The sequence below is a fragment of the Sorex araneus genome, chromosome 4 (assembly GCF_027595985.1).
Source record: "Sorex araneus isolate mSorAra2 chromosome 4, mSorAra2.pri, whole genome shotgun sequence".
NCBI lineage: Eukaryota > Metazoa > Chordata > Mammalia > Eulipotyphla > Soricidae > Sorex > Sorex araneus.
Window position 1 is genome coordinate 216,973,129 of NC_073305.1, and position 26,785 is coordinate 216,999,913.

The 26,785-nt window shown below is 64.7% G+C and overlaps 1 protein-coding gene across 2 annotated transcripts in view; it reads right to left on the reverse strand.

Moving 5' to 3' along the window:
- SNX29 (sorting nexin 29) overlaps positions 1-26,785 on the reverse strand; it is a 91,544-nt gene that overhangs the window by 39,046 nt on the left and 25,713 nt on the right. For both annotated transcript variants that reach the window (XM_055135575.1, XM_055135574.1), the window contains exons 5-13: positions 25,184-25,364; positions 24,027-24,097; positions 23,049-23,297; positions 20,187-20,559; positions 16,051-16,166; positions 15,474-15,540; positions 13,959-14,041; positions 11,865-11,928; positions 11,625-11,753 (exon numbers count right to left, since the gene is read on the reverse strand). In XM_055135575.1, coding sequence (XP_054991550.1) covers positions 11,625-11,753; positions 11,865-11,928; positions 13,959-14,041; positions 15,474-15,540; positions 16,051-16,166; positions 20,187-20,559; positions 23,049-23,297; positions 24,027-24,097; positions 25,184-25,364 — 1,333 coding nt within the window. The remainder of the gene's footprint in view (positions 1-11,624; positions 11,754-11,864; positions 11,929-13,958; positions 14,042-15,473; positions 15,541-16,050; positions 16,167-20,186; positions 20,560-23,048; positions 23,298-24,026; positions 24,098-25,183; positions 25,365-26,785) is intronic.

Below are 26,785 nucleotides of genomic sequence, written 5' to 3' on the forward strand. Positions count from 1 at the left end.
GCGGCCTACAGGTTAGCGTCGAGGCCCGGTGCCGTGGGGCGAGGGGGGCCCGGGCACTCAGAGGCGCCCGGAAACACGCCCCGTCTCCCGAGGGCTTGGGAGAGCCCCGCCCAGGCCGAGCACTGGCTCTGGCAGCCCCGTGTCCCTGTGTCCGAGGGGTCCCCGCAGGCAGCCAGCTCGTCCTCAGAACCCTCCCCCAGCCCAGACACCGCGGGCGGCCCCCCACAGAGCACTGCAGAAGGCGCTTCCCTGGGGCTGCTCAGCTGGGTCCCCAGATTCTCTCTCCTTTTCCTTTGGGGTTTTGGGGGCCACACTCGGTGGTGCTCGGGGAGTCCTCCTGGCTCTGTGCTCAGGGGTCACGCCTGGTGGTGCCAGGGATTGAACCTGGGTCGGCCGCATGCAAAGCAAGTGCCTCCACCCCTGGAACTCCTGAATTCTCTGCTGCACCCATCTGTGGAATAGAAAGGGGCAGAGTGGGAGACTGACACCCGAGGACAGTAGAGACAAGGGCCGGGAGGACGGCTCCAGGGCAGGGAAGCCGGCCGCACACGCTGGGGGAGGAGGCAGCTGGGATGGAGACGGGAGCACTGAGTGAATGATGCTCGGAGGGCTCGCTCGGGACGGGAGACGCGTGCTGAAAGCAGACTCTGGACCGAACAGGATGGCCGCTTAGTGCCTGTACTGCAGACCATCACACCCAAAGGGAGAGAGAGAGTGACAGGGATTGTGCCTGCCACAGAGGCGGGGTGGTGGGTGGGGGTGGTGGGGGGATACTGGGAACATTGGTGCTGGAGAATAGGCACTGGTGAGGGATGGGGACTCGATCATTGTTTAGCTAAATATCATCATGAAAGTTTGTAAGTCTGTAACTGTATCTCACAGGGATTCATTAAAAAAATGTAAAAATTTGGGGCTGAGCGAGAGCACAGCGGGGAGGGCGTTTGCCTTGCACACAGCCGACCTGGGTTTGATTCCCAGCATCCCATAGGGTCCCCTGAGCACTGCCTGAGAGCAGAGCTAGGAGTAACCCCTGTGCATAGCTGGGTGTGACCCAAAAAGCAAAAATACAAATAAAACAATTAAATAAATAAAATTAAATAAACAAAATAAAATAAAATAATTAAAAATTTTTAGAAATTAAAAAACTCCTGAATTCTCTCTCCCCAAATGCCGCCTGAGCAGACAGCACCCACTGCCTCGTGTCTGCACCCTGCAGGCACGGGGACGGGAGGGGTGGGTGGAGGGGGGAGGTTTTGCCGGGCTGCAGCTTCTCCCTGCACGGGGTGTGGCGCTCTCCACTGGGGGGCGGCTGTCCACCTCTCATCCACTCGGGGTCCCGCTCACAGCTGCACCCCTAGCCAGAAATGAAAGCGCAGGGTCAGGCTGGAGCCACAGTACAACGGGGAGGGCATCTGCCTTGCATACGGTTGACCCGGGTTCGATCCCCGGCATCCCATATGGTCCCCCGAGCACCGCCAGGAGTGATTCCTGAGTGCAGAGCCAGGAGTCACCCCTGTGCATCACCGGGTGTGACCCAGAAAGAAAGAAAAAAGTTGAAAACCCACAAGAGCCCAGAGACCAGCTCCGGGGGTGGGGGGCGGTGGGGTCAGGGACAGCGGGAGCCGAGTCCAGTGCGCCTCCCCGCGAGGCCCATTCCCTCCACTCCCTCCCCAGGAGCTCCGCAGGGGCCGACGCCAACCTGCCAGAGGAAAGGGAAGGAAACCGTCATGCCACAAAACGGTCTTTCAGAAAGAGGCGCGCATGCAGGAGACGTGTGCTGGGAGCCACGCACGGCGTCCTCGGGCAGGGGGGCCCCGTCCACCCAGCTTCCTGGGCGTTGCTGCGCATCAAGCAACGGCGACCCAGGACGTGTCGGAGGCAGGACGAGAAACACGGAGCGAGACAGCAGGACCAACGGGCCGGAGCGAAACTCACAGACGCGCCGAGGACCGTGAGGAAGGTGGGTCTTCCCAGCCACCCCGTCCCCAGGCAGCCTCGCCGGCCACTCACGAGCGGAAGGAAAGACAGACACAGCCGAGACAAACACCGATTCCAAACGGGCCCCGTGAAATGGAACCTGGAGCACATCCTCCTGCCCGACCTTCCCGACCTTCGTGGGGCTGCTCGGCACGGGGACACTGCCGGGAGCTGTTTTATTGTATTTTATATATTTATTGGCTTTTGGGGTCACACCCGGCGATGCTCAGGGGTTCCTCCTGGCTCTGCACTCAGGAATCACTCCTGGCAGTGCTCGGGGGACCCTGTGGGATCCCAGGGATCGAACTGGGGTTGGCCGCGTGCAAGGCAAACACGCTCCCCACTGAACTGTCGCTCCGGCCCCCGTGACCGGAAGCTTTATCTGCAACAGGAAATGAAGGAAAAGTTCAATGGGCCCCGCGGAGTGGGCTCGAGGTGGAGAGGACGGGTGGAGAAGGTTCCCACAGGCAGAAAACGCTTTGGGGTCATGCGCACGACAAAGGGCTGCTGTCCACAACACACAGAGGATGCTTGAGATTTAGCTCCGAAGGTCTCAATGCAAGGAAGTGGGGGGCGTGGGGGGCGGCCTGAGGCCCAGTGCAGCAGGGAAGGTCCTCGCCTCACAAACAGCCAACCCTGGGTCAGTCCCCAGGGCACTAGCAGTGACCCCCAAGCTCAGACCCAGGAGGGGTGCCCGAGCACTGCCAGATGTGGCCCCCAAACTAAGATAAAGTATGGGGAGTGGGGCTGGAGCGATAGCACAGCGGGTAGGGCGTTTGCCTTGCACGCGGCCGACCCGGGTTCGAATCCCAGCATCCCATATGGTCCCCTGAGCACCGCCAGGGGTGATTCCTGAGTGCAGAGCCAGGAGTGACCCCTGTGCATTGCCGGGTGTGACCCAAAAAGCAAAAAAAAAAAAAAAAAAGTATGGGGAGGGGGTGGGGTGGGAGTGTTTATCGGGACTTTTTTTTTTTTTCTTTCTGGGTCACACCCGTCGATGCACAGGGGTTACTCCTGGCTTTACACTCAGGAATTACTCCCGGCGGTGCTCAGGGGACCATATGGGATGCTGGGAATTGAACCCAGGTCAGCCGCGTGCAAGGCAAACGCCCTCCCCGCTGTGCTATTGCTCCAGCCCCTATCGGGACATTTTAAATAGTGAACGTGAAAGACACTGAACAGGGCCAGAGCGATAGCTCAGCGGGGCAGGCGTTTGCCTTGCACGTGGCCGACCCACGTTCAATCCCCGGCGTCCCATAGGGCCACCGGGGCCCCACCAGGAGTGACTCCCGAGTGCAGAGTCAGGCGTCAGCCCTGAACATCCCAAGTGTGGCCCCAGAAACAAACAAATATGTAGAACAGTCATACTCGTTTGGGAGACGCAAACTAAACGCACAGCCCTTGTGATGCTGCTGGCTCGGAACCCCAAACACTTCCGTGCCCCGGGAAGTATCAGCCACAGGGGGCGGGTGAGACCCAAGAAGGGGCCAGGGTGGCACCGGGCAGCCCTGTGTCACGGTCAGAAGGAAGCAGGTCCTTATCGGCCTCCAGCTCCAGGCAGGCAGACGTTTCCGTGAGCCGACGGGGCGAGGGGCTGAGACCACCGCTGCGCACGGCAGGTGTCCGGCAAGTGCCGAGACCGCGACGCCAAGGATCGGACACGGGGACCCCCATAAAGAATTCGTGTCTTGGGGACCGGAGCGATAGCACAGCAGGTAGGGCGTTTGCCTTGCACGCGGCCGACCTGGGTTCGATCCCCAGCATCCCATAGGGTCCCCTGAGCACCGCCAGGAGTAATTCCTGAGTGCAGAGTCAGGAGTAACCCCTGTGCATCGCTGGGTGTGACCCAAAAAGAGGAAAAAAAAAAAAAAGAATTCGTGCCTTCATCTTCCAAGCCGCTCGGGCGTGTGCCGAGAGCCACACTCAGCATTCTCAGGCAGGTGGGAGCCACGTCCGGTGACAAGGACGGGGGCCCCGAGAGGTAATACAGCGGGGGAGGGTGTTTACCTTGTACACGGCCGACCGGGTTCCATCCCCGGCATCCCACAGGGGCCCCTGAGCACCGCCAGGAGTGATTCCTGAGTGCAGAGCCAGGAGCGAGTAACCCCTGAGCATCGCCGGGTGTGACCCAAAAAGCAAAAATAAATAAATAAATAAATAAATCGGAAACAATCGCGCACCGGCTGTGTGCCCGCAACGGGGCCAGGAGACCCACACAGCGCCCTGCACCGGGGCCCGCTGGGCCAGCAGCACCCGGGAGGGCGGGCGGTCGGGGGGCCATCACAGTGGGTTTATTGGGGGGCTGGCAGGTGGGGGGCAAACCCGGCAGTGCTCAGGGCTCCCTCCTGGCTCTGACGCGGGGAGGGGCCGGGGCCCTGGGACCTGCCCCCGCCCCCGCACACCCGCCAGAGGCACCCACCCACCACGTGGGCCCGCAGAGGCTGGGGCGCCCCGTCTCCCGGGCTGGGGAGGCTGTGCGGGCAGCGGCCAGACGCTCCGGGGACCAGCGCGCCCGAGCCTCCGCGGCAGACGCCCCCCAGCCACCCCGACCTCCTTCGACCTCTGTGGCCTCCTTCAAGGCCCATTTTCCCCCCGCACAGCAACACGGGGCGTGAGGAGCTGGTGGGGGCCGGTGTGGGGGCCCCAGCAAACCCCCCCACAGGGCACGAAGCCCTGCTGGGGCCTGTCACGGAGCACGTGGGCTGCAGCAGATGAGTGACAGCTCGGATCCCCCTCGAGCACCCCTAAAAATAGCTTAATCCCCCCGGGGCGTGCCCAAGCCAATCTCCCTTTAGCAGCTACTCGCAAGAGAAACGAAAAAGAATTAAGGGTTTGGGGCCGGAGCCACAGCACAGCGGGGAGGGCGTCTGCCTTGCATGTGGCCGACCTGGGTTCGATTCCCAGCATCCCATAGGGTCCCCTGAGCACCGCCAGGAGTCATTCCTGAGTGCAGAGCCAGGAGGAACCCCTGAGCATCGCCGGGTGAGACCCAAAAAGCAAAAAAAAAAAAAAAAAAAAGGAAGAATTACAGGAGGTTTGGGGCTGGAGCCACAGCACAGTGGGGAGGGCGTCTGCCTTGCACGTGGCCGACCCGGGTTCGATTCCCAGCATCCCATAGGGTCCCCTGAGCACTGCCAGGAGTGGTTCCTGAGTGCAAAGCCAGGAGGAACCCCTGTGCATGGCCAGGTGTGGCCCAAGAAGAAAATATAAAAAAATTAGGGATTTTGGGGTTTTTCCCCCCCTTAGGACTCAGAGGAGAGAACACCTGACTACTGACCGGCCCCCAGCCCACCCCCAAATCTGAGCTTTTGCTTTTTTTTGTAAACTGCAACACGACTGGCCACGTAGAGCAACATTCCTTCCGCCCTCAGCCCGCCCCTCGCAGGTGCAAAGAGGAGAAACCTCAGGGCGGGCGCGGGAGCAGCAGACGCCCACCCTGCAGGGCCCGGGCACGCAGACGGCCCACCCGCCCCACGAGGGGCCGCGGTAAACCTGCAGCTCCTAACCCCGCGTGACCCATCACGGCGCCCGCCGGTAGCGCAGGGGAGAGACTCTGTTCCTGGGGTCTGTGCTGTTTGGTTCAGGGGAGAGACTCTGTTCCTGGGGTTTGTGCTGTTTGGTTCAGGGGAGAGACTCTGTTCCTGGGGTCTGTGCTGGTTGGTTCTTTCTCTCCGAGAATTCTCTGGTCTTTGGAGCCGGGCAGGCGGCAGCCCGAGGCCACCGGTCAGCCCCTGCCCGGCCCAGCCCTGCCAGACACCCAGAGGCCGGTCCTGGGACCGCGCGGGGCTCCCCGTCCCTCAGCAGCTGGGGGGTCCCGGGCAGGTGCCCCCATCACCTTCCCAGGAGGGGGGTGTCCCGCGGGGTTGGCGGGTGTCAAGGGTACACGGAGGCGGCCGACAGGTTCCCAGGGGTCTCCGCCCGGTCCCCAGCACGGCACCCCCAAGCAGGGTCATGGGGACCTGAGCCGGGAAGTCATGGGGCGGGGCGGGGGGCTCTCTCCCCGCCTCCCAGCGGCTGGAGGGACCCCCAGAGGCCGGCAGTGCCCCAAGCAGGGTCGGCATCCCACCCCGCCCCCGCATCCGTTCCCGGCCAGCAGGAAGGCGCAGAGAAGCTGCAGGAGTCAAAGGCCCAGAGCGAGGGTCAGGCCGGGTCCCGGCCCCCAGCGCCCCCCAGACCCTCGAGGGCAGGGAGGATAAAGCGAGGCTCGAGGGCCCCACCCAGCCCCTGCCCATTTCTTGTCAATAAAGTTTTATTGAAACAGGGCGTCTGGGGGGCCGCTTTCCCTCCGGCAGCTGAGCGGAGACTCGCTCACAGGGACGGGAGGGCCCACACCAGGGGGCGCTGCTGGGAGGCTCCTGGCAGTCGTGCAGCCTGGGAATCTCAGCGCCCGCACTCCTGGTGGCCGTGCCACCTCCTGATCCAAGGACTGTCACGACAGGGCACAATGCAGAGGCAGTGCCCCGAGCCTCCGTGCCGGCCGGTCAGCGCCTCGGCCCTCTGCTGACCCTCATCCTCAATCCTCACAGGACCCGCCCCAGTGAATCCATTTCACAGAAGAGAACACTGAGGCTCAGTGTCGTGACCTACACTGAACCAGGTCTGGGGCTTCAGAGGACTGAGGAGCAAACAGTGAGGTGGCAGGGCAGACCCCCACATGCTGATGACCTCCGTCCCGTCCCCACACTGACCCTCCTGCCACTGGGACGTTTTTCCTGCCCTCCTTGCCCCCTGCGGTGCCCTGGGGATGCTGCCACGTCGCCTTTATTTTAAGATGCTCACGTGACCTACTTCTCCCTGCGTAAGCAGAGACAACGGGACACACACACCTCAGTGCCAAGCTGCACTTCCCTCTCACAGCGGCCCACCTGGTGAAGGAGGAGGGGTGGGAGGGAGGGAGGGAGGGAGGAAGGAAGGAAGGAAGGAAAGAAGGAAGGAAGGAAGGAAGGAAGGAAGGAAGGAAGGAAGGAAGGAAGGAAGGAAGGAAGGAAGGAAGGGAGGGAGGGAGGGAGGGAGGGAGGGAGGGAGGGAGGGAGGGAGAAGGGAAGGAGGGAGGAAGAAAGGGAGAAAGGGAGGGAGGGAGGGAGAGAGGGAGGGAGGGAGGAAGGAAGGGAAGGAGGAAGAAAGGGAGGAAGGGAGGGAGGGAGGAAGGGAGGGAGGAAGGAAGAGAGGGAGGAAGAAAGGGAGGAAGGGAGGAAGGGAGGCAGGGAGGGAGGGAGGGAGGGAGGGAGGGAGGGAGGGAGGGAGGCAGAGACGACGGTCGGGCTGCCACATGGCTCCCGAGAGAGGAAGGGCGGCTGGGCCAGTCAGGGCGGGGGGGGGGGGGGCGGGCAGGAACCCCCGAGCCCGCAGGGCAGGGGGCGGCTCCCCACCCAGCCCCCACCGCCAACACACAGGCCTGGCCAGGGGCCGCCAAACGCTCCCAAAACCCGAGTTCTTCCTGCCGGGGCCTGAGGACAGAGAACGCGCTGAAGCTGCAGCTGTCCGTGTGTCAGAGCCTGCGGAGAGGGACCTTCCGGCCCGCTGTCCTCGACGCTTCGGCCCACAGCCCCGGCAAACTCTGGCGGCAGCGGGGCCTCCACGCGCGGGCACAGGCCCGCTCAGGCCTCAGGCTCCGCGGGGAGCGGGCGGGCACGCTGCCTCCTGTGCGGCCCCAACTCAGCCCGGCCCCCTGCCCTCCCGTCACCGAGCCGGCCCCGCGGCACTCCCTGGGAGGGTCACGCTCCCGCGTCCACCTGCGGCCAGACAGAGACCCGGCGGGACAGGGCCGGAGCCCGTGCTCTGCACCCCCCCCCACACACACACACGCTCTGTTCGGTTTTGGGTCCCACCCGGCAGTGCTCAGGGCTGACCCCGGCTCTGCACTCAGGGGTCACTCCCGGCCATGCTCAGGGGCCCTGTGGGACGCCGGGGACCAAATCAAGGCCAGCTGTGTGCCAGGCCCGTCTCTCCCGGCTGGACTTATTGACTCAGGGGTCTCCCGAGCAGTGCCCGGAGGGGCCCTGCAGTGGTGGGGACCAAACCCAGGTCCTCCATATCCAAGGCCTGTGCTCAGTGCTGAGCCCCCCAGCCCTTCCCACCCCGGCCCCTAAAAAGACCCTTTTTTTTTTTTTTTTTTTTGCTTTTTGGGTCACACCCGGCGATGCTCAGGGGTTCCTCCTGGCTCACGCACTCAGGAATGACTCCTGGTGGTGCTCGGGGGACCCCATGGGATGCTGGGAATTGAACCCGGGTTGGCTGCATGCAAGGCAAACGCCCTCCCCGCTGTGCTGTTGCTCCAGCCCCCTGAAAGGGCCCTTCTCAGTCTCCTTTCCAAGGCCCGGGTGGGGGTGCGGCCGCCCGGAGCGGCTCCCTGGAGCTCTGCGGGTCTGGAGGAACGGTCTGCTGAAAATAGCCCCCCTCTGCGAGGGCTGTCTGGGGCGAGGGGGGAGCCCGGCGCCCGTCTCACGCGTCTGCGCCCACCTCCAGCCCCGCTGAACTCACCTTCCTGGGGAGCGAGAGGAACTGTGCCAAGTGCCACCAGACGCGACAGCCGTCGTCTCTCAGCCAAGAACACCTCCCGGGCCGAGCCCGCCCTGACGTCAGCCGCCGTCGGGGGCCCGCGGCACGCACCCCTGCTTAGGGCCCGGCCTCCCCTTCCCTGACATGGACCCTGCCGCCCTGTGAACAGCCGGAACGCCGAGGGCAGGGGACTGGCTCCATGCAGAGACAACCCCCCCCCCCCAATACACGGGCCTGTCCCCAGGGAGAAGGGACACGGTCTCCGGAGCTCATGAGAGCAAACAGTTCCTTCGCGGCCCCCCCTTCTGCCGCAGGGCCCACGGGTCCTGGGGTCCTGGGCCCGTCAGTCACTCCCTTCCCCCTTCAAACACCAAAGATTCCCTCTCGGGGACTGGAGCGACAGCACAGCCGGGAGGGCGTTTGCCTTGCACGCGGCCGACCCGGTTCGATTCTCAGCATCCCATAGGGTCCCCCGAGCACCGCCAGGAGTCATTCCTGAGTGCCAAGCCAGGAGGAACCCCTGAGCATCACCGGGTGTGAGCCAAAAAGCAATCAATAAATAAAAGATCCTCTTTCACTGTTTCTTGAGTCCCACCAAGAGGCAGCAGACGGGGTGGACGGGGCAACCTCGTCCCTCCCCAGGGGCCGCCGGTCACCCCCCCTCAGGAGAGCTCTAGAGCACTGCGGGGTGGGGGCACTTTCTCTCTCTCTGTTTTGGGCTGAGCCCCAGGTCCCCCTCCTCCTCTTCCTCCCCCTCCTCCTTCTGTTCCTCCTCCTCCTCCTCCTCCTCCTCCTCCTCCTCCTCCTCCTCGCCACCCCCCCCATGCCTTGATCCAGGCGGGACACGCACTTTCCAGGCCCGAGCACGAGACTGTCCATGCGGGCACCCGTGCCCTCCACCTCGCTAGCTGCACCCCAAGAATTCCAGTTCAGAGTGGACACGGGGTGGAGGGATGGGCACCGGGCGGTGGTGGAGAGATCGGTGTCGCAGCATCGCATGCCTGGAACAATCCCCAAGGTCTTAATCCCTTCATCATTCACAGTGGTTCCACTTAAATATATATATAAGGATGAATTTCTGGGGCCTGGGCGACAGCACAGCGGGGAGGGCACTGGCCTCGTACGTGGCCAACCCAGGTTTGATCCCGGCATCCCGTCTGGTGCCTGAGCCCTGCCAGGACTGATCCCTGAGCACAGAGCGGGAGTGATCCCTGAGCACCACTGGGCGTGCTCCACCAACCCCCAGGAAAGGAGAATTTCAGTTCATCAAGAGACTCACAAGGGCCTGTGGGTGCTAAGGAGACAAACAAGCCCGTGAGCTGGGCCGAGGCCGGGCGGGGCCCCGGGCTCAGCGGCAGGAGCCGGGAAGCGGGGTGAGCAGCGCCCGTGGTAGCCCCCAGCCCGGGAGTTTCCCTTGCAGGGTCCGTGGGAGACGTCCTGCCCTGACCTGCTGAGCGGCTGGCGCGAGGCCTCACCCCGTCTCCCAGTTCTGGCCCCCGACGGCCCCTCCACGGCCTCCCCTGCCTGAGCTTCCCCCCAGACCGGCCAGCCGGCGTGAGAAACTCCCATTTCCGCTCAGTCTGCGGCTCCCGCCGCGCTCTGCCGGGTGGGCCACACCCGCTACGAGACCACCTTCCGGCCTGCCCTGACACCCGCCCCCGCTGCACCCGGTCCACACACCCAACCCCGCTGGGCTGGCCGGGCGGCCCCGGGGTGAGGCAGGAGGACGACCGAGACACAGGCACGTGCACGGCGAGGACGGCGCCCGTGGGGGAAGCAGACGGGCCTGGAAGACAAGGGGCAGAGGAGAGGGGGCGGGTCAGGGAGGGCCGGGGGAAGCGACGGTGTTCAGCCGGACAGGACTTAGGAAGGACTGAAGGACTAGTGGGGAGGGGGCTGGAAGTGACCCCAGGGCTCAGAGCATGAAAACGTGAAATTCCAAAGGCACATTTGCAGAAAGGAGGGGAGGGGAGGGGAGGGGAGGGGAGGGAGGGGAGGGAAAGGGAGGGGAGGGGAGGGGAGGGAAAGGGAGGAGGGGGAGAGGAAGAGAGAGGAAGAGAGGGAGGGAGAGAGAGGGAGGGAGATGGAGGGAAGGAGAGAGAGGAAGAGAGATAAGGAGGGAAGGAGGGAGAGAGGGAGAGAAAGAGAAAGAGGGAGGGAGAGGAGGGAGAGATGGAGCCAGGCTCGAGTCTCACTGGGGACATTGCTGCCCTCTAGTGGTGAGTCCCAGCTATGCAGCCCGACAGCCAGAGAGCTGGGACTTGCAGGGGCAGGTGGTGGAGGGTCCCCAGAGCCACAGGAGGAGCTGGACACGGCGAGGCCACCCGGGTGCCGGACGTCCCCACAGACTGATCACACAGACACAGTCACGCAATGCGGTTCGGCAGCCCCGCAGACAGACGGACAGGACAAAGGGACGCAAGCAGGGTTGGAGCTGGAGGCCGCAATGCCCGCCCCGAGCCCCCCAAGCACGGAGTCGGGGGCGGGGACACACCTGGCGGTGCTCACTGCTCAGTCCCCAGTTTAACCCGCTGTCCCTTTGGCGTCCTGGCCCGCACGACGGCAGAGACTCTGCAACCGGGCGAGTCACACGGAAACGCTCACGTGCATTTGAGTGCGTTGGGCACTTCTTTCCACTTAAAAAATATGGGGAATGGGGCTGGAGCTATAGCACGGCGGGGAGGGCGTTTGCCTGGCACGCGGCCGACCCAGGTTTGATTCCCAGCATCCCATAGGGTCCCCTGAGCACCGCCAGGAGTCTCCTGAGTGCAGAGCCAGGAGGAACCCCTGAGCAATGCTGGGTGTGACCCCCCCCCAAAAGAAAAAATGTATATATATATATATATATATATATATATATATATATATATATATATATATATATATATATGGAAGGAAAATGTGCTGTGGATCCCAAGGTACCTTGGGGTACCCCACGCCCCTACCTTGGCCCCCACACCCCTACCTCGGCCCCACACCCCTTCCTTGGTCCCCCACATCCCTTCCTCGGCCCCCCACGCCCCCACCTCAGAACCCCACACCCCCACCTCGGCCCCCACACCCTACCTCGGCCCCCCACACCCCTACCTCAGCCCCCCACGCCTCGAACTCAGCCCCCACACCCCTTCCTTGACCCCCCGCGCCCCTACCTCGCCAGCGCCTGGACCTTGGTGCTGTGGCGCTCCTCCTGCTCGGCCAGCTTCCGTTTCAAGCTGTCCACCTCCTGCCTCAGCGCCGCCGAGTGCTCCATCTCGCTGTCCAGCAGGCTCCGCAGGGACCTGGGCGGGTGCCCGACGCTCAGCCCCGAGCAGGCGGCGGCCCTCCCCTCCCACGGGATGCGGGGACCCCCGGGAATCGGCCCCCGCGAGACCCTCCCGGGGCGGCCGTACCTGTTCTCCTCCTCCAGCTCGTCCTTCCGGCTCATCATGGCCACCGTGGCCTGCCGCAGCTCGCCTGGGGACGGGCAGCCTGAGCAGGGCCCCGGGGGCCGCCCCCCCAGCAAGCCCCTCCCCACACGCGGCGGCTCCCAGACTCTGCTGTAGCCCGACCCGCCGGCACGGGGACCCGCACCCGGACCTCGGGGGGCTCAGGGCTGGCCACGGGTGACCCCGCGGGGGTCTGTGAGCCCACCAGGGCCTGTGGGGCCGAAACCCCCTCCCCGGGAGAGCCACACCTCTCCACTCGGTGAGTCCCGGTTTCCTCGGCCTGGCCGCTGCTCACCGAGCCCCACCCCTGCACACAGGGCCCCCGTCTGCACACGTGCCCACCCCACCACAGCGACCCGACATCCCCTGGGGAGTCTGTTTGCACTGGGCTGTGGTTTCTGCCCCAGAGGATGGGAGCACGCATGCGCCTGGCACCGGGCAGCCCCGACTCACCCCTGCACCACAGGCGAGCCCCCCTGCAGCACTGGCTATGCCCCCTGAGTGCGAGGTCCCCCTGCTGTGGCCCAGTATGGAGGCAAGCGGGTGAGGGGGAGGGTCAGCAGACCCCAGAAGGGGCGAGCTGCACACTCGGGCGCTCGGCTCACGGGCTCAGCAGGGTCCGGCCACGCCCCCACCCCAGACGCTGGGGGCTGCGGGGACCTTCCCTACCCGACGGGGCCCCGCCAGGCCGGGTAGACACGGGTGGCGCGGGGGAGCAGGGGTGTGCTCTGCCTCAGGGGTCGGGTCAGAGCTCCAGGTGCTCCTCAGGCCTCAAGCCCCCCCCCTCGGCCGTGACTGAGTCTATTCAGGCGCCTCCGCGCTTCCTCTTCCTTTTGGGAAGGAGAGGAGAGAAGCCACCGCCCGCACGGGGCCGGGACCCATCTGCCGGCCCAGCGCTGGTTCCGGTTCTCCCCGCCCTGTCTCTCTCCCGTCCCGTGTGTGTGTGTGTGTGTGTGTGTGTGTGTGTGTGTGTGTGTGTGTGTGTGTCCCTCCCCGTCTCTCTCTCCACCCCCGTCTCTCTCTCTCCTTCCATGTCTCTCCCTCCATGTCTCTCCCCTGCGTCTCTCTCCCATCTCTCTCTCCTGCCCCATCCCTCCCACCCCGTCTCTCTCTCCAGCCCCTCTCTCTCTCTCCCTCCATGTCTCTCCCCCCTCTCTCCCTCCCTCCTTCCCTCCCTGTCTCTCTCCAGCCCCGGCTCTCTCTCTCCCTCCATGTCTCTCCCCCCTTCCTCCCTCCCACCCCGTCTCTCTCCACCCCCGTCTCTCTCTCCCTCCCTCCCATCCCGTCTCTCTCTCCCCCCGCCACCTCTGCCCGCCCAGGGATTCCTTCTAGTCTGTTCCCGGACAGGGGGTGCTGGACCCAAGGACCCCCCATCCCCTTCTCCCAGGACAGCAGCAGCTGTCGCAGCCCCGGGGATGGCCCGCCTCCCGCCTCCCTGTCCTCACTGGCACAGGGCACCGGGGACGGAAGTGAAGCCCAACCCGTCCTCCCCGAGGGCGAGGGTCACCCTGGCCTGCCCGGTCCCCCGGGCAGCTGGGTGGGGCCGGACTGTGAGGCACGTGGAGGAGACACACAGTGCTCGGGGAGCAACTTCCGGGCTGCCGGGGTCCAGCCCCCTGGGGAAAGGCAGGAGCTGGGGGACAGGATGCAGGTGACCCCCAGGACGTGCGTGAGCTGGGGATCTCTGGGCCAACACCGAGCTCTGTCCTTGGTCCTGAACCCGCCGCGCTTTTACCCACGCCCCAGCGGCAGCCCCCAGAGGCAGCAAGTCCCAAGGACACGTGACCCCCAGCGATCACCCGTCACCTCCCGTGGGGACTTGGGGGCCAGCTGGGGACCCCAAGAACGGTGGACGCCCCTGCCCGGCCCACGGGACCCCTCGAGCCTTTCTCCACGCGATCTGACAAGAAACCCCCTAGCACCCCGGGGTTCCCTCACTGCCCCGGGAAGAGGAAGTGGGGGAGGGTCAGAGAGAGCTGGAGGGGCGAGCCTCCCTGCCTCCCGAGGCCGCTCCCCCGGTCCACAGCCACCCGCAGGCCACCCCTCGGGAGCACTCACTCATGGTCATGGTCTCGGGCGCGGCGGCAGGAGGCAGCAGGCAGCTCGGGGCGCGTCCGGGGCCCGGGGGGCTGGCGTCCAAGCTGCGGAGGGGGGGGGCAGCGGGGTCACACGGCCTGAGGACCAGGAGGGGGACATGGCACCGAGCCAGGGGCACCCTTCACGCCACCCCCGTAAGTGTGGACGGCCACAGGTCCCTGCGGAGGGGCCGGGCGGGGCCAGGGCACTGCACCTCGGCGGGTGATGCTTCGCCGGGACCCTCGGACGCCTGTCCCGGCCAGCAGGACAGACCCAGGGCACGGAGGGCCTGGGGGGCAAACGGCCTTTCTCGTGCTGTTGTGGGGGTGACCCCGAGGGCCGGGAGGCAGGACACGGGGTGAGGCTCTTGCCTCGCACGCAGCCGACTGTTTCCCATCCCTGCACCACAGGTGACACCCCGTCCCCCGACCGCTCAGGGGTCACTCCTAACTGCAGCGCCGGGGTAAGCCCCGAGCACAGACGGGGGCGGCCCAAAAACCACAAACAGCAAGGCCCCGGGTCCTTGTAAGGCCGCCTTCCGCTCCTGCAGCCTCAGTCCCACAAAGGAGAAACGTGAGGGCCAGGCACGGGGCGAGCGTGAGGCACCGACCACTGCCCCAAGTCCCGGTCGGCGAGACATACTGGGTATCCGGACACACACATGCACATGTACACGCACATGTACACACACGTGTGCATACGTATACACACGCATGCATACACTCATGCATGCACGTATACACTCACATGCATGCACACATGTATACACACATGCATGCACACGCACAAACATGCACACACTCATGCATGCACATATACACACTCACACGTGTATGCACACACGTATACACATACACGTGCATGCACACATACACACATGCACGTGTACACATGCAAGCACACATTCACATGCATACATGCACGTATACACACATACGCATATGCATGCACACACATGCACATGCTCGCACACGCCTCTGCACTAGTCCTCTGACAAAGCTGCTGGGGTCAGACATGAGGGCACCGGACCCCGTTTCCCGGGAGCTGCAGGGAGCGTCATCCAGATTTCACACCACGTGCAACGTGGGGCCTGTCTGTGTCACACATGGAAATGAGGGGGGGCGAGTCACAGGGTCCACGTATCACACATACACCACGCTCGGGTGCATAGAGAACATACTTACACACATGCACACATCTACACACAACACATCACACATATATGCACATATATAATGTGCGTGAACATATATATACACAAAAATACACAGAGAACATATACACCTGTACACATGTCACACCTGCGTACACAGGGAACATGTATACAAGTATACACACATCACAGCCGTGTACACAGGGAACATACGTGCACACATATACACATCCCGCCCATGTACATGAAAGACACACATACATGCACGCAGAGAACACAGGCTGTCGCACAGAGGCACGCAGAGAACACAGCAGGGAGTGGCCCCACAGATGCCGGACACTCACCCTCGCCGAGGCCCTGGCTCCAGGTCCGAGGGCTCCGCGCCGTTGTCCAGGCTCCCGAGGGCCGCGTCTGCAGAGACAAGCGCGGGAGAGTCGCGGCCCCTCGGGGAACGGGCTCCTCGGCTCCGGGCCGGCTTCACGGTGCCCGGCCGGACCCAGGTTCCCGCTTCACTCCCTGGCCGGAGCCGCCCGCGCCCTCGGTGAAGTCTGACGTCGCTACAGCGCCCGGGAAGGTTTGTTTAAAATCCGCCTCTAGGGCCACCGGCCGCTCCCGCCCGGCACGGCCCGAGACGGCCACAAGAGGGCAGCCGGGCCCAGCGCTGAGCCAGGCCGAGTGAGCAGGCCTCGCCGAGCCTCCCCAGATTCACTGGGGGCGTCCCAGTGAACTCCCGGCCCCCCCACACCCCCACACACACACTACTGTGCGCGGTGTCCGGTGCTGGGACTCTGAGAGGGAAAGTTCTGGAACCTTCTCCGTTCTTGGTGGCCACGCGGCCGGCCCAGCAAAGCCACCTGCCCGAGAGCCTCCCGGGCCCCCCCCACGCCCCGTCCTGCCCAGGGGACCCGCCGCCCCGCGCACCTGCAGGGCTGTAGGAGCCGGCGCTGCCGACCGGGAAGAGCACGCCAGCGTCTCCGTGGAGCATCTGCAGCGGGGCCCAGCCGTGCAGCGGGGCCAGGTCGGGCGTCCCGTCCAGCCTGGGGAGGGGAGATGAGTCCGGGAGAGGCCCCGACTCCCCCAGCACCCCCTCCTGGGGAGTCCCAGGCGGGCAGGGGGCTGGAATTCCCCCCCGACACACACGCAGACACACGCACACACACACACAGACACACGCGCACACACACAGACAGACACAGACACACTCGCACATGCACACACAGACGGCCCCAGGGTTATGGAGCTAAGACCATCCTGCCCCCCCACCTCACACCCACACCCACACACACACACACACACACACACTCAGCCCCAGGGTTATGGAGCTAAGAGCATCCTGCCCCCCACCTCACACACACACACACACACACACACACACATGCACACACACACACACACACACACACACACACATGCACACACAGACAGCCCCAGGGTTATGGAGCTAAGATCATCCTGCCCCCCACCTCACACACACACACACACACACACACACATGCACACACACACATGCACACACACACACACACACATGCACACACAGACAGCCCCAGGGTTATGGAGCTAAGACCATCCTCCCCCACCCCGCACCTCACACACACACGCGCACACACACACACACACACATGCACACATACGTGCACACACAGACAGCCCCAGGTTTATGGAGCTAAGACCATCCTGCCCCCCACCTCACACACACACACACACACACACATGCACACACACATGCACACACAGACGGCCCCAGGGTTATGGAGCTAAGACCATCCTGCCCCCCACCTCACACACACACACACACACACACACACACACACACAGCCCCAGGGTTATGGAGCTAAGACCATCCTGCCCCCCCCCACCTCACACACACACACACACACACACACACACACACACACACACACGGCCCGGCAGGTGCCAGCCCTGAGGGCCCCGAGTCTCTGGGCTCTGCTGTGTGTCCGGGTCACGGGCCCACTTGGCACCGGGCAGCAGCACACGGGGGCCAAGAGCCGCAAGGATCAGCAGCCCGGCAGTGCCCTGGATCCCACCGCGGGAGACGGCCCAGCAGTTCCTGGAAGGGGTGAAGCGAGGGCCAGGGAGGGGGTCGGGAGGCTTCACCGAAGGGGGTCTGAGGAGCAGCTGCAGGGGCACCCGGGAGGGGTGACTGGTGCGGGCACTGAGGCCCTGGGGCCGTGGGACCGGCCCCCTGCTGGCCCTTGTGCCCTGGGGGATGGACAGTTCGGACCAGAGCTGGACCCGCTCCCGGAGGAACCAGCCGGTCCAGGCTGCACCGTCACGGGACCCGCAAAACACAGAACCGGCCAGTGCCCTCGGGGGCCGGGGTCAGCACGGGCACACCTGGGGCGGGCCGGGGCTCTGCGGCTCGTCGTGTCGGGTCTTTCCCGCAGGGGGTGTGTCCCAGGAAGAAGCTCTCCTCAAGCTTGGGCCCGCAGGCCTGCAGGAGCTCAGGGTCCACCTCTGCACTGCCCTGCGCTGCCCTGGCCCCCGTCCCTGCCCCTGGGAGCAGCCTGAGCCCCGCCGCGGGCCGGGAGGGGACCCGCCTCTTCCTGCTCGGACCCTACACGCAGATGGTTTGCTCTGAGAAAGCTCCGGCCCGGCTGTCCCCAAGGTGGCCCCAGGCCCCGGGCTGAGCACCCAGGGGTGGCGAGACACGGGCACGGCCTCCCCCCGCCCCGTCCCTCGCTCTGCCCGTCGGCAAACACTAGCTCTGCCTTCCCGCCCCGGCTCCCACTGTCTCCGAGCACGTGAGGCGGCAGGGACCCCTTCCTTCCACACAGACGCCCCCCGCCTTCGTGGGCGCCCGAGCAGAGGCTGCAGGCCCCACGCGGGGGCACCAGCCCAGCTCTGTGCCACGAAGCCCGAGCGGCCGCGAGCCCAGCCCCCCCCACCGCCAGAGCCCGGCTGAGCAGGGTGCCCGCGCCCGGCCGCTCGACCCCCAGGAGTTACCCGGCCGGCCACCGCATCGCCCCGGCTCTGTCCCCGCGGTGCCCTGCGGGAGGCGTGGCTGCGATCCCCACTTCGGGCCAGTGAGAGGCTGTCCCTGACCCTGCAGAGGCCCAGTGGCTGTGAAGGACCAGGCCCTGCCCAGGCCAGCACTCTGCTCCGGGCTCACATCACAATGCCGCAGGGCTGGCCTCGCTCCAGGGCCCCGGCCCCGCGGGCTCAGAGAGGCTGGGCCAGGACACACTGGGCCCAGAGACGGAACGAAGCCAGCCTGACCAGGGCTCGGGACACGGGGGTGGGGGTAGGGGTGGGGTCGTGGGAAAGGGGGGCACTGGCCTCAGGGTCAGCTCGGCCACAGCATGGGCAGGTGCCGGCTCACACCAGATGCCTCCATGTTCCCATGAGGCCCCAGACTCAGGAGAGAGAACCACGCTCCAGGGCTGAGGCTGGGCAGATGCCAGCCCAGGGCACTGCACAGCCTCACGTGCTCGACCCGCCCAGGGCACTGCACAGCCTCACGTGCTCCACCAGCCCAGGGCACTGCACGGCCTCAGGTGCTCGACCAGCCCAGGGCACTGCAAGGCCTCACGTGCTCCACCAGCCCAGGGCACTGCACGGCCTCACGTGCTCCACCAGCCCAGGGCACTGCACAACCTCACGTGCTCCACCAGCCCAGGGCACTGCACAGCCTCACAAGCTCACCCAGAGTGGCTCCGAATAATGCACCGCCCTCATTGCATGTTCCCCGGGCTGCATAGACACACTTCCAGAGCACACACGAGCTGTTCCCTCCAGTAAAAGCCGGTCAGAAAGCAGAGGGTCACACGGGGGTAGACAAACACAGGTGCACAGGGAGCTGCACAGGCATGTCTACAGAGACAGGCAATGTGTGTCTGCGCACATGTGAATGCACACATGCCCTGTGCAGTACAGTGCACACATGAACATACATGCAGACACGCGTCTGTATACAAAGTGTACACGTCATATATGTGCATACACATGTACCTATATACATGCCGTGTATGCATGTACATGCATGTGCACGGGTGTGCCGTATATGTGCACACACACGAGCACACATGGGATTCAAGCACATGTTTGCATACCCTTGTGTATACTGCCAACATGCAGACATGCACGACCACATGCACATATGATATACACATACGTGCAGAGACGGGAATGTGTAATCAACACACACATGTATATGTGTGCCCACGCACACGTATGGTGTCCGCGTTCATGCGCATGTAGGAGTGAACGCACGTGTACAGCCATACACAGGCCCATGTGTGCACACAGGCAAGCATACACCCGCGGCACCCACAGGCATCCACACGTGCCGTGCACACAGACACAGACGTGTCCATGCGCCCACATGCCGTCCCTCTCATGCAGCCTGATGCGGGGATTTTCTCAGGAGAATCCAGCAAGCCCCGCGATCTGGGTCTCGGGGACGCGACAGCCCTAGTGGGTGAGCAGGAACCCGGGCGGGCGGCACGGGGCCAGCACCTGGGAGACAGCTGTGGCGCTCGACGCTGCTCCCCAGGGCTGCGGACAGCCAGCAGGCGCAAGGCCAAGCGAGGACTCGACGACCTGCAGGCCTGGCCCAGGCCCTCAGCCACGCCTGCCTGTCACTCGTCCCGTCAGGCACCAGCAGGTGGCCGCGAGAGCAGAGCTCCGTGGACCCAGCGTGCCCCAGCCTCGTCCCAGCTGGCCCACGTCAGAGCTCAGCTCTCTCCACCCGGCAGGCGGGGCCCACCCGCCTGAGCATCATCATCTGCCGCCCAGCGGCGGGGCCGGAGCAACCCCCAGCACCACAGGGGTGTGGCCAGAAAACCTCTCAAAACTAACAGAAAAAATAATAATAATAATGAATCAAGCCTTTAGATTCTTGGGGGGGCGGGAGAGAGGATCCAAGGGATCCAAGGGTCCTTGCCTCGCAATGCCACGGGCCCCGGTCTGACCCCCGGCACTAGTAAGGTCCCCTGAGCCTCCCCAGGAGCACAGAGCCAGGAGTCAGCCCGAGCACCCCCGAGCGTGGCCCCCTAGTAACAAGCAGGAAACCCGCGCGGCTCCAGGACACTCACTTCTCAGGGGAGCCCGAGGGGCTGGCGCACGCCCTGCCCCCCGGGGCCCCGAACACGCGGTCCTCGGGCTCGTCCGCGTCCTCGTCGTCGATGCTCTTCACGTCGAGCTTCGGGAAGCCGGCATCCCCGTTGAGCGAGAGCGAGTCCATTTTCCAGGAGCTGCTGCTGCGGCTGCCGGCGGACGGCGGCCCGAAGGGGCTCTCGAAGGCCGAGGAGACGTTGAGAGAGGAACGGTCCGAGTTCTCCTCCGAGCTCTCCCCGGCGCCCGGCGGCTTCTTGGGCGCATCTCCGGGCGGCTCCTCCTCGTCGTCGTCAAATGAGATGATGTTGGTCACTTTCTTTTTCTTCTTCCGCTCCTTTCTGCCTTTGGCGTCTGGCCAGGAAAAAAAAAAATGGAGAAAGATGGTGAGAAAACGCAAGGGATATGATGGGGGCTGGCGCCATAGCACAGCGGGGAGGGTGTTTGCCCTGCACACGACCAACCCGGGTTCGAGTCCCAGCATCCCATAGGGCTCCCCGAGCACCGCCTGGAGTAATTCCTGAGCACAGAGCCAGGAGTAACCCCTGTGCATCGCTGGGTGTGACCCAAAAAGCAAAAAACTATGGGGCCGGAGTGATAGCACAGCGGGTAGGGCGTTTGCCTTGCACGCGGCTGACCCGGGTTCGATCCCCGGCATCCCATAGGGTCCCCCAAGCACTGCCAGGAGTAATTCCTGAGCGCAGAGCCAGGAGTAACCCCTGAGCATCACAGGGTGTGACCCAAAAAAGAAAAAAAAAAAAGAAAAAAACTAAAAAAAAAATAGCAAGGGAGACGAAAGGATGATCGGACTCATCATGCCACAAGACTGTGACCAGACACACGCACACATACGCACACACATGCACGGACACACACATGTACATGTGCACGCAGAAAGAAATTTTAAGATAGGTTCAGGTTACTAAGTCCTTGTGGAGAAAGCCAGTCTGTGAGGCCGGAGAGATGGCTCAAAGGAGCACTGCATGGTCCACTGAGCACTGAACCAGGAGCAACCCCCAAGCACAGAGCCAGTAGCCCCAAACATCACCAGACGAGGGCGCGAAAAGCAAGACACAAAAGCAAATGGTAGACTATGAAATGGAGTCCCGAGAGAAGGGACTCCACTTTATAAACAAAAGGGGGGGCCGTGTGCTTTGGCCTGGGGGGCCCCAGCATTTCATGCTCCCCCCCAGGACTGCCTGGAGCGCCATCCCCAGCCCCGGGGGGTGTGACCAAAAAGGCAAACAGGGTGGGAGGCGGGTCGCTGCGGGCCCTGCAGCACGCAGAGCCCTTCGGAGCAGCCTCCAGCAGGCCTGGGCCCGGCGTGGCAGGACGGCGGGCGAGGGGGGCACTTCCCTCAGCCAACCCGGGTTCGATCCCCAGTAACCCAGAGGGTCCCCCAAGCCCCCCAAGATGATCCCTGAGCACAGAGCCAGGGGTAACCCCTGAGCACCAAGTGTGGCCCCCACAGGAAAAAAACAAAAACTGTCCCTTGTAGCAACTCGCTTTAGAGACACCCGTATGGTCTGCAGGCCCTGGGCAGCCGAGTGGCCCGGCCCCGCGCAGCACCTCACACCCACCGTCCAGCTGGTCCCGCTCTCCCCCACACCCGCATCTGAGCGGACTCATACTCCCTCTGCTGCATCTGGGCTCAGTGCTCTCGCCCAATCTGTGTTGACTCAGCACCCCCTGGATCTGTGCTGATTCAGCACCTCCTGTAGCTGCAGTGAATCAGCACCCCCTATGTCCATGCTGACTCAGTACCCCCTATATCTGCGCTGACTCATCATCCCTTGTGTCTGTGCTGACTCAGCATTTCCTGTATCTGCACTGACTCAGCATCCCCTGTATCTATGCTGACTCAGCACCCCTTGTATCTATGCTGACTCAGCATCCCCCATCTCTGTGCTGACTCAGCATCCCCCTATATCTGCATTGACTCAGCATCCTTTGTATCTGTGCTGACTCAGCATCCCCCTATAGCTACACTGATTCAGCATCCCCTGTATCTGTGCTGACTCAGCATCCCCCTATATCTGCACTGATTCAGCATCCCCTGTATCTGTGCTGACTCAGCAACCCCTGTAACTGTGCTGACTCAGCATCCCCTGTATCTGTGCTGACTCAGCAACCCCTGTAACTGTGCTGACTCAGCATCCCCTGTATCTGTGCTGATTCAGCACCCCTATATCTATGCTGACCCAGCACCCCCTATATCTATGCTGACCCAGCAACCCCTGTAACTGTGCTGACTCAGCACTCCTTATATCTGTGCTGCCTCAGTGCCCTGCACACTCTCACCACAGCAAGAGTCAAGGAAGGGCGTCAGCGTGCAGCCCGGCATCCGGGGTCCTGCCCCAGCTTGCAGTGCAATCTGCAGCCCTAAACCCCCTACGGGAGGAAGCCCCCAGGAGGCCCGGCCAGAGAGCCGAGGTGCCCGTCAGTCACCGCCAGCTCCAGCCATGAGCAGGCGCAGTGGGCTGGCCAGCTCCCCGCCGGCTAAGCGCTCCCGTGCGGGGGCAACAGCAGGACCATCTGTCACCCTGCCGGGTCACGGGGAACCCTGGCGCGAGACCGGACAGGCTCTGCACGTCACAGCCCCGGGTTCCACCCCGGGCACCGCGGCAGGAGCAGCCCCTGCGCGCGGCCAGGCGTGGGCTAAACACGGAATGGAAACACGGCTGCCACGGGAGAAGCCGCCGCGGCACAGCCATTGGCCACCGCGTGAGAAGGACCCCTTCACCTCGGGGGGCAGGCTCGGTGGGGCCCCCGGAAGCCCCTGCTCAGGGCGTGGCAGGACCACTGGCCGGCCCAGCCCCCCCCGCCCCCCACCCCGCCCTCACCGGCATTGAGGCTCCGGGACACGACGGGGAGCGGCTCGGAGTCACGGTCGGGCCGGATGAGGATGGCCACGGGCGACGAGGCCGTGATCTCGCGCAGCAGGCTGCTCACGCCCTGCGTGGGGCCCTTCAGCAGGGCGCTGACGTTCTGCGTGGACCCCCGCAGCAGGTCCGAGACGCTGGGCGCCAGCCTGCTCTGCCCGTTGAGGTCCGTGTTGTCGATGTTGATGGCGAAGAGGATGGAGTTGAGGCCTGGGGAGGGCGGGCAGCTCAGGACCCCCGTCCCACGCGCGCCTCCCCGCCCCCACCCGTCCACAGGGCAGACGGAACCGTGGGCCGGGCTCAGTGAAGGCAGAAAGTGGGGGCTCAGACACGCCAGACGGGAGCCCAGCCATAACCCCCCCTTGGTGGCCAGTCAGGGATGGCCCCGCTGGGCTCCGCTGCCTCCCCTGAGAAGGGGGCACAAGGGCACCCGGGGGGCAACAGGGGAAGGACCAGAAGGGCCGGCCCCCCACGCTGCCCGGGTCGCTGGCCAGAGGCGGCAGAGGGGAAGCCTGGCTCTCCGTGAACACGCCGGTGAGGGGGGCCGGGGTGAAGGTTCAGGAAAGAAGGAGGGAGGGCCAGGGGGGCCCTGGCACCAAGCTGCCCCCGCTTCTCAGATGTCAGCAGAGGGGCACGATTTCACGGTCCACCTGGCCCCGGGGGCGAGCAGGGGCATGGACTATGGGCCCCTCAGAGGCCAGGGAGGGGGCAGCACGCGTGGGACAGGCCTGGCCACCGGCCACCGTCGAGCCTACTGCACCCCAAGGCCACAGCCCCATGCACCCCTGCAAGGGCGACAAAGTCCAGCGAACCGCGCTGCACACTCGGGTCACTGCAGAAATGCCGGGCAGTGACCCGGGAAGGCGGGGAGGAACAGGGCCGGGCGGGGCGGGGCCGGGCAGGGGGCGCTGGGGCAGTGACAGAGGCCCCCTCGCTTACCCGCGGCCATGGTCGGCAGCATGCTGGCCCGCTCCTCGTCCATGACGAAGGACCAGTCTTCGTAGAAAGTGCTGCGGGGAGAGGGAGACAGGCCCTGAAGTCGGGTCTCCGCGGGTGGGTGCCCCGCCCTGTCCGTCCCCAGAGATGGAGGAGCTCCCCCAAGATTGGAGGTGTCAGTGTCCCGCGGGGTCCTCTCCAGCCCGGGCTGTGGCGCTAAGAGGGACCAACCCCGCCACTGCCCACGGGGGTGTGCACGCAGCCTGGCACCCCAGGACTGAGCGAGCTTAGGTGAGAGTATCCCCCGCACCCCGGGACCCCAGTACACGAGCAGATGACCATGTACCCACGCATGTGCAGAAGCGCATCTACCCTGCCCCCCCACCCCCATACCCGAGCGTGTGCCTGTGAACATGTACCCCGCCCCCAGGATCCCCTCCCCCAAACGGGCATATATTCCTGCCCGCAGGACCCCCATACCCGCGTGTGTGCCTGTGTGTACCCCACCCTCGGGGCCCCCATACATGAGTGCACAGGTGCACGTGTACCCCATCCTGAGACCCCCCCCACCATACCCGGGCATGTGCCTGTGAGAGTGTACCCCGCTCTGAGACCCCCCCATACCCTCGAGTTCGAGAGTGTGCCTGTACCCCGCCCCCGGGACCTCCATACCCAGCGCGAGCGGCTGCGTGTGAACCCTGCACCGTGGCCCCCATACTCGGCGTGTGCAGGTGGGCTGTACCCTGCTCCCGGGACCCCCATACCCGGAGTGCCCGGGGACGTGTGTACGCCAGCCCGGGACCCCCCCATACCTGGCGTGAGCGGGGGCGTGCGTACCCTCCTGCCCCGGGACCCCCTTACTTGGCGCGCATGGGGGCCCGTGTACCCGGTCCCAGGACCCCCTACCCGGAGCGCGCGGGGGCGCGTGTATCCCGCCCCGGGACCCCCATACCCAGCGCGTGCAGGGGCGCGTGTACCCCCCTGCCCCGGGACCCCCATACCCAGCGCACGCGGGGGCGCGTGTACTCTGCCCCGGGACCCCCAAACCTGGCGCGCGCGGGGCCGCGTGTACCCCCCTGCCCCAGGACCCCCATACCCGGCGCGCGCGGGGCCGCGTGTACCCCGCCCCGGACCCCCCTACCCTGCGCGCGGGGCGGTACCTGAGCCGGCCGCGGTCGGCCAGCAGCATGTGCAGGTACCGCTCCAGCGAGTGCTCGTTGAGGGCGCAGCGCAGCCAGGCGCGCCCGCGGCCGGCGTCCGAGGCGATGTGGCGCAGGGAGGCGAAGCGCTGCAGCTCGTGCTTGCTGAGGAGCTCCTTCACGTGGAACCAGAACACGGGCTCTGCAGGGACACCGTCACTCGCCGCTGGCCCGGGCTAGGGGCCAGGAGCGGGGTGGGGTCCTGGGCCTCGACGTGGCGGACCCCGCCACGGCCGCCTGCCCCGCGCTGCGCCTGAGCCCCGCCCGCCTCTGTGCGTCCCGTCGGGGTCCGCGAGGGGCCGCCCATCCAGTCTCTGTCCACGACAAACCCCAGAAGGTCATTCACAGGGACGAGCCGGGCCAGGTCAGCGGCCCACAGGCTCGAACCCGGCCCTCAGAGGGTTAGCACGGAGCGGAGGGCGTTTGCCTTGCTCGGGACAGACCCCGGGTCGAACCTCAGCACCGGGTACGCACCTCCAGGAGTGACCCCTGGGCCCAGAGCCAGGAGTAAGCCCTGACCACCGCAGGGTGCGGCCTGTGGGAGGTCTCGGGGTGGCTGGGGCGAAGGGAGGAAGGTGCTGAGCTTGGTGGCCAGCCCCGAGGCCATGACCCCTGCTTAATAACCAACCACCTCCTGACGGTCAGCGCTGGTGGAGTGACCCAGCATGGGGGCCTGCCGACCTGGGTCCGATCCCTGGCACAGAGGGTGCCTGGGCACCTCCAGGAGGGACCTCTGGGCACAGTCAGGAGGAAGCCCCAGGGCCTAAGCAGGAACAGAATCAAACACCCCAGGTGCAGGGTCCCGGCTGGAGTGACAGAACACAGCCCAGTTTGGGGGAGGCGGGGTGGGCCCCAGCACCACCAGGTATGTCCCCCCAACAATTAAATAATGGGGCTGGGGAGAGAGCGCGGGGGCCGCCTCAGATGCAGCCTGGCCCCCAGCCCTGAACGATCCCCCAGCACAGAGCCGGGAAAGCCCCTGAGCACTGCCGGGCCAGCAACGAGGAGGAGGAGGAGGAGGAGGAGGAGGAGGAGGAGGAGGAGGAGGAGGAGGAAGAAAAGGAGGAAGAGAAGGAGGAGGAGGAGGAGGATGTGACTAAACTAGGGCCGGGCAATGGGACAGCAGGGAGGGCACTCGCCTTGCCCACAGCCGACCCGGCTTAGATCCCTGACATCCCATGGGGTCCCCTGAGCCCACCAGGGATATTCGAGAGTGAGTGCAGAGTCCAGAGTAACCCCTAAGCTTCTCCAGGAATAGCCCCCAAACCAAAGCAACTTCAAAAAAAATTTTAAATGCTTAAAACTGGACTGGAGCGATAGCACAGCGGGTAGGACCCAGGTTCTTGCTCATGGCTGACCCGGGTTCGATTCCCAGCATCCCATAGGGTCCCCCAAGCACCACCAGGAGTCAATCCTGAGTGCAGAGCCAGGAGGAACCCCTGAGCATCGCCAGGTATGACCCAAAAAACAAAAAACAAAAACAAAAAAAGAAAGAAAAGAAAACTCTGCCACAGGAAGTGCCTGCCGAGAGTGGGAGCTCCCCGAGCCAGCCCGGCCTGTAAC